At 49.5% G+C, this 7,513-nt stretch overlaps 1 protein-coding gene across 1 annotated transcript; it reads right to left on the minus strand.

The window, feature by feature from the left end:
- Positions 1–1,314: 1,314 nt before the first annotated feature.
- Positions 1,315–5,977, minus strand: IL19 (interleukin 19; the record flags this gene model as incomplete). The annotated part of the gene is made up of 5 exons (XM_081120945.1): positions 1,315–1,410; positions 2,779–2,853; positions 3,802–3,954; positions 5,618–5,683; positions 5,834–5,977. The coding sequence occupies 5 exons, from the start codon at positions 5,975–5,977 to the stop codon at positions 1,315–1,317; spliced, it is 534 nt and encodes a 177-aa protein (XP_080977071.1).
- Positions 5,978–7,513: the final 1,536 nt, after the last annotated feature.

The following is a 7,513-nucleotide window of genomic DNA, read 5'->3' on the forward strand; positions in this document are numbered from 1 at the left end:
GTGGGGGGTGGAGGCTGAGGGGGGCTTCGCCTCACTTGGTGCTCACAGCAATACTTTGACACTGGTGCTATATCTCCATTTCACAGAGGAGGACATGGAACCTTAGAGACGTAAGTAGTTTGTCCAAAGTCAATGGGATTGGAACCAAGTGGCCTGACTTCAGGGGTCCTGCTGTGTCCGCTAAAGCACACTCCGTGATATCTCCTTCTCAGGTAGAAACAAGAAACGATGCTCCGGCCAGCCGGTCACAGCAGAGATACCGACCCAGGACAGCGAGTACGAAGTGCTTCTTCAGCACCCGACCCACGGCAGGTGCCCAGTATCTTCAGCTGTTATTGTCGTTAACCATCTGAGGAGGGTCCATCTAGAAGGTGGTGCCCATTTTGGCCTGTCTCCACTGTGGCCGGGGCTGGAACACCCTCTACCCAGGACACCCCATGCCTGGGGCTGTGCTTGTTCAGCTTTGTCACCATGATGACCATCCCTCCTTCAGAAACACTCTCCTTTGGCCCAACATATATCCCCGTGGAGACTTAGGGTCAGAGAAGATGTATCTAGGTTGGGAGCAGTAAGAAAGAAAGGACAGAGAGGGACAAAGACAGAAAGCGAGACAGAGAGGAAAGGCAAAGACACAGAGAAGGAGATCAGAAGCCCTCCGCCCACCTTCTCGATTGTATGTGTTGGATGGAGACTTCAAAGACCCAGTTTGGAAACTTTCTCTGCACAAACTCCCTTTGGGACTCTGAGTAAATTCGTATTCCTCTCTAGACCTCGGTTTTCCCATCTAGGTATGTTCGTTAAGGCCCCATTCATTTCTAATAGTCACCATTTATGATTCCTTAACTGACCCCCCACAAATCAGAAGACACTCACTAATAAGTAAAAAAACAGTTTATTCAGAAAAATCAGTCAGTGCAATATGTACTACAGGATATCACTCAGCTCACATCACAGACATGGGATAAACAAGCTCACAATAAATTAGGGGGAAGCCAACCTTTCTCCTCCAGGATGGCCCACAAGACCATTCAAAGGACATATTTCATTATAAATATGATAGTAGACTATTAGGTTATTTTCAGGTGGGGACAGCCAGCCTGGGATTTTCGGTGGCAGGGTGAGGTCCGACCAAACATAGATTTTGCCCTACAATCCCTCAGCCCCAGAAGAGAGGATTCCAAATCTGCAGAGAGGTTTCTTCAAAATGATGTCACTTGCAGAAAAATCAGGCCTTCCCGGCTCCCTCCCCTCCAGAGCAGGCTGTCTCCGGGTAACCTCCCAGGCTGCCCACCTGGGCAATCGGGTTCTTTGTGGTCAGGCAGCGGCAGTTCCTTCATGATTCTTGTCAATCCAGGCCAGAAAGATGTCCAGCTCTCCCAGAGACTTGACGGCAGCAGGCCTGACCTCCAGCTGAAACCAGAGAGATCATGAGGACCTGCCTCTCCAGACCCTGTAATCGGTTCAAGCCACTTTCCCCATGTTCTGGTCCCCATGAGGTTTTCTTTTCATTCATCAATTACATTTGCAGAGCACACAGACCCCAAATCATTCTCCCAACAGGGAACCCAAATTGTTTCCCACCAACAGGCAGTTAAACCATGGCAGAAACTTATAAACAAAATTAAAAATTCTTCATTTTTTTGCCCTCTGTCTTTCTTTTTCTTGTTTTTCACAGAAAAAACAAACACAAAACTTGCCTTTCTGGACAGTCCTTTTGCTTATTTCCCTTCTCACATCAGCTTTAGAAGGTCTCAGTCCCTGGGTGCTGTGCATGTCGGGAGGGCTTGTTGTCCCCATTGGATATATTAAAGCACCAGAGTCCCTAAGGATCAATATCCTACCCAATGTCACACAACCGGCAGGTATCAGAGCTAGAACTAAAACCCAGGTCTCCTGACCTACTCCACCTCCTCTTCAGCAGACTAAAAGAATGTTCTGTGGAGCCAGACCTCATGGGATCGAGTCCTGCCTTCACCACTTAGTTGCAATATAAACTTAGTTAAGTTACTTAACCTGTTTTTGCCTCAGTTTCCTAATCTGTCAAATGCAGAGCATGGCTCACAGCAGTGTTGTAAGGACTAAAGGTGTTTAAACCTGTAGCGTGCTTAGAACACCTGGCTCATAGGAAGAACAGCACGACTCTTAGCCAGCATCATAACATTATCTCATGGAACCTCTCCCCAAAGAAGCAGAGCTCCGAACAGCTCTCCCCACCTCCTTGCTATTCAAATAACTGGCATCTTTAGAGAGTGTGGTTGAAATGCAGAATCTCAGGCCTCATTCCAGACCTATGGAGCCAGAATCTGCATTCAAACAAAATCTCCAAATGATGCACGTAAGAAGCATCGCTTCAACCTCCACCTGGGCATGAGACACTCGTTTACAGCTGCGTGAGAAGCATGCACACAGGATGCTCGTGACAGTTACTGGGCACAGTGACACCTGGCGGGTAACATGATTCATGCCTAACAGCTTCCAATTCACCGAGGATCTTGCTGCTTCTGCATCGCCCCCACCTTAAGCAGCATGTGCTTTCCCTCAAAACAACACAGGTTAGGTCTGATATGTAAGGGCATAAGAAAATGGTGGGGGGATATGGGGTTGGGGATCCCAGGAAATGAGCAAATGAAGTAAGACCACCATACTCTTTGCAGACATACCCAACTGGAGAGCCCTGTACTAAACACCTGTTGAGCAAACGAATGAGTCTGAGTGGAGTGGAGGCAGCGGGCTCCTACCTGTCACCTCCATCTTCCCTGTCTTCCTCCCTGCCCTTACCTGATTGTAGTTGTCGTGGATGATTTGAGTGGCTTTGGTGGCTTCCTGGCTGCAGTGACACAGCCTCTGCTCCTGCTGTGATAAAGTGGAGACAGCACCCATCAGAGGACCTTCCCATCCTGGCCCAGCCTTTCCACCACCTCCCCTCGTGGAGTGACATTTCCGCTTCCTCCCAAGGTAAGAGTCAGGTAAGCAAACTCAGTTTGGAGCAGCAGCGGGCAGTAGGGTCTGTTTGTAGAATCACCTGTGTTTGACCAGAGCTTTTGCTTTTTCTGGATTGACAGACACCAGACTGGAAGAGCCAGGAAGGTAGGTGTCAAATCTGTCTTGTCCCCACTCTGAATGCAGCGCTCCACTCAATAAATATTTGTTGGTTTGGTTAATTAAATAACTGGTTCAATGAATCTTGATGTAAGTGGGACAGGGGTCATGACTTCTATCAATTTTAGGATCTGGCACAGAGAGGTGAAGTAACTTGCCACAAAGTGACACAGGAAGTCATTGGCAGGGATGCGGCTAGAGCCCATGATTTCTGCTGTCCTAAGGCTTTGTTGGTTTGTTTGAATTTGGTTTTATTTCTGATGTTTGATTTTAATAGATAATAATGAATTTACAGGCGATCCTTAGAGGTAGGTTATACCAGGGAACCACCCAAAGGTTAATTGGTATGGAATCCTCAAAGGGCCAGAAACAAAGACACTAGGGGTGAGCCTATGGCAAGCCTGGCATGCCCCTCTCATAGGCCAGTCCTGGGGTCACCTGAGGGATGCTCCGACATAAATGGTCACCCCAGAAGGGTTATCCTTAGGAAACCTGGGTCTGGTAAGGTGTCTGCAGGGAGGAAGCCCTGGGCAAGGAGTGACCACTAGAAGAGATTCTTGATAGTTCTCCTCATGGACGACCAGGGAGAGAATTTCCTTTGACTCCACGAACCATTTAAGAAGGGGACTGGGGCCAGCATGTCCCGGGCTCTGCCCGGGCAGACAGGAAGCAGAAGCTTGGAGTTCTGATGTGGGGACTCACACATTGCTGCAGAACCTTCTGCGTGTAGAGGAAAGAGTTGGCAATGCTGCTGATTTTTCTCATGATCTGGGGGTTCAGCTCCTGATGGTCCTTGAACACCCTGTTCACGTAAAATGCCAGGAGGTTCTTGGTCATGCAGCACACATCTGAGGGCTACAGATACAAATTAGAGGATGCTCAGGGCATCTAAGGGCTACAGATGTGAATTAGAAAGCCCAGGGCATCTAAGAACTACACACGTGAATTAGAGAAAGCCCAGGGAATCTAAGAGCTACACACGTGAATTAGAGAAAGCCCCCTTAAGCAAAGGAGCTAAAGAGCCCAACTTTGTTTTATCAGGGAAAGAAGGAGGGAGGCAGAAATGGGACAGAGACCTGCATCCCACTGACTCCCTCATCCCCATCAGCTATATCTAGACCTTGACGGGGGGGCAATGTGGAGGCAGGGGCATGAGGCCTGGGGCTCTATTCTTGGCCCACCACTAACGAGTCAGTCTCTCTCCCAGGGTATCAATCTGGCCATTTAAAAATTAGAATTTGGAATAGATAATCTTTGGGGTCACTTTCAGCTGTGATATCCTATGAGTTTCTTATACAGTTGGCTGGAATAGTATTTAATAAAAGGCTACACATCTGTTTACCACAAACAAATCAGACCCCATACTGACTAGAATTATTTCATGCAGAGAAGCCCAAGGAAAAAAATAAATCATTGCAGATATAACATGTACTCTGTCACATAAATACTGAAAGAAAAAAGATCTTTCTAGAACTCTTACAAGGACTGGAGGAGCTTGCTTTTAACGGCGCTCCTCAGTGACCCCTCTGCAACACACTGTCACCTGGACAACTGGACAGATCTCACTGGCTTTCCTGCCTCGAGTTGCCCACTGGAAAGGGCGCCATCGGACTGCCTTTCTAAAAGTGTTGTGGTGATGCAGCCTTTGGCTCAGAAAACTACAGGGACTCGCTGTTACCTCTAATATAAACTCAGCCTGGCATGCAAGGTTCTGGGTAAAATGACTCCAATGTATTTCCCCCCCCTCCTCTTTCTGTCACCGTCACGTCCCTTGAGCTACAGCCCTGGCTGCCTTATTGCCTCCTGACACACCTTCGTTGACCCGTACACCCATTCTCCCAAGCTGCCCAAGCCTCTTCCTTTCTTTTAGCCACGAACCCACAGCCTAGTCAGCCTCTAGGTCTCTGCTCATTTACTCCAGTTCCCCATGAAACCTTCCAGAATCACCCTAAGCCATAGACATCCTGTCCCCTTTGAGCATGTGGCACCTCGATCACTCTCTAGGTAAGTGGTGCTTCTCCAATTCCTCCCAGGGGCTTCTTTTTTAATATTAACTTTATTGGGTTATCAGTGCTTAAGGGCATTATATAAATTTCAGGTGTACAGCTGTATAATACGACACCCGTATACCCTATTGTGTGCTCACCACCCTAAACCTATCTAATTCCATCACCATATATTTGACCTCTTTACTCTCTTTGTCACACCCCCAGCCCTGTTCCCCTCTGGTAACCACTGTTCTGTTGTCTATATCCATGGGGATAGAAAACAAAAGGCAACAAACCAACAAACAAGCAAAAAACCTCATAGATACAACAGCATGGTGGCGCCCAGGGGCTCCAAAGTCCCCGAGATAGAGTGTGCCTCACACATCAGGGGATTAACGAGAAGCGGGGAGCATTTAGAGCACCCCGGAGGTCAGGATAGAGCAGGGAGCAGGGTGAGGGTTTCTTTCGCGGCCCAGGGCTACTTCACGGTAAAAATAACAATCCAGGAAAGAGCAGACACAGGCCAGTACCTTGATGCTGTGCAGGGTCTCCGACGGGGACAGGATGGTGACATTCTGGAAGGTGTCCTTGGCTTGCTGTGGAGGAAAACATAAGAACAAACGCAAGCGATGAGTATTCCACGTCTCCCTGAGACACGAAAAATAATGATTTGGTACGTGTCCTTCATGCCGGGATGCAAGTGGGGCAAACCCCTGCCCACACCTTCACCCAGAACCCATACTCACGATGGCTCTTTTGATTTCTTGGAAACTCTCTTCTATGTGGTGCATGTCCATGGAAATCAGGCATCTCCTGAGGCTGCGGGCGTGCACTGAGCACAGGAAGAACGTTGTGCCCAGGAGCCAGAGGGCAACACGCTGCGCCTGCATCTCCTGCAGGGAGGGCGGGAGTCAGATGCCCGGCCAAGAGTGGAGCGCAGTGAAAGAGATCCCTGACCCGGCTCCCCTTCGGACCTCACGGGGCAGGCCAGGCAGCAGCCAAGAGAACAGACTCAGTGCCTCAGCCCCTGGAGGTCAGGGCATGCGTCTCCTCCTTTGATTTTCTTGAATCAATGGAGTGAGCCCTCCCTCCTCCCCCCATGCTCCCATCTCCACCCCGGGAAGCACAATCCAGCGCTCTCTCAAGCCCCAGGAGTGTGTCGCTGTCTATATCACTGTGATGACTCAACACAGCCACTTTGTCAAGGGCAATGAAAAGCATTGTTTTTGATCAACTAGATAGGAAAAACAGGGTTGTAATTTGCCCGAGGAATTAGGCAACAGATCTGAAAAACCATAAAAGCACATTTGGTTTTTTTATCTTTGACCGCGAGATATTTGACACCCTTTTATTATAAACCCCCACCGCGTGTCTGCTCAAAACCATTTAAGCCAACTATGAAGCTGAGACCTCCCGGAGATGGAAAAGGAAGAACAAGCCATCTCCGAATAACTAGCCACAGTGAAGAGAGGGGGAGGCTGCCCCTGCAGAGGGCCAGCTGGCCACCTCCCCTCTGTCCCCTACTGAGCCAGGGCTGTGAGGGACACGTTTGAGCTAGCCACTCCCTAGACGGGGCCAGCCCCTGAGACCCTTGCTGCCTCGTCTAATTGTCTCACCCTCGGTGCCACCGTCTTCCTCTGCCTCTTTCATTTAACGACTTCCAGCTGTGTGTGTGCTGGGCGTGTAGTGTGTGTGTCAGGGGAGGAGAGGGAGGCACCCAAATAGGAAGCCAGCGTCCCCCCTCCTTTAGTTAGAGTGGCTCTAACTCTAAAGCACATACGCTGGTTCCTAAGCATGAGTCACAGCTGTCCCCGTAAGGGACCAGGGCTCCCCAGATCTTCCTCGGGATTCCCGGGCTCCGCTCCAGAAAGCCAGGAAACAGCAAATCCCGGCTAGAAAGCATCGCACCTCATCTCTCCTTGACTCCGAGTCATTCCCAGGGGGACAACTGGTACGAGGTGTGTACTGAGACCTCCCCCAGTGGCCACCATCCATTATACCAGAGCTCGATTGCTCTTTTTCTGGCCTCTCTCTTTCCGACAAAACAAGAGTGCAGACTCCACTGGCCTGGAAGTTTGTAGATTCCCTCAGAGCTCTCTCCCCTCTAACAGCAACTGGGGTGCTTCTAGAAAGCCAAGTGACTAGGAAGGAAGCACAGGTTTTCTTCTGACAAGATAACTGTCAGAAGCAGTGGGGCTTTCCCTGCCCCGCGCATGCTGCCAGGAGGCCCAGGCATCTCGCAGAGGGGAAAGATGCCGTCCTCAGCTTGGCAATTCCAGGTACCTTGGCAGATTCAGATAACAGTGGTAGGTAATGTTTATCATGAATACCACATGTGTCAGGCACTGTGCCAAGCATTTTACACAATTATTTAATGCTCACAACCACCCTATCTCCATTTTACCAAAGAGGCAACTGGAACTCTC

The sequence above is a fragment of the Miniopterus schreibersii genome, assembly GCF_964146895.1.
Source record: "Miniopterus schreibersii genome assembly, chromosome: 19".
Taxonomy (NCBI): domain Eukaryota; kingdom Metazoa; phylum Chordata; class Mammalia; order Chiroptera; family Miniopteridae; genus Miniopterus; species Miniopterus schreibersii.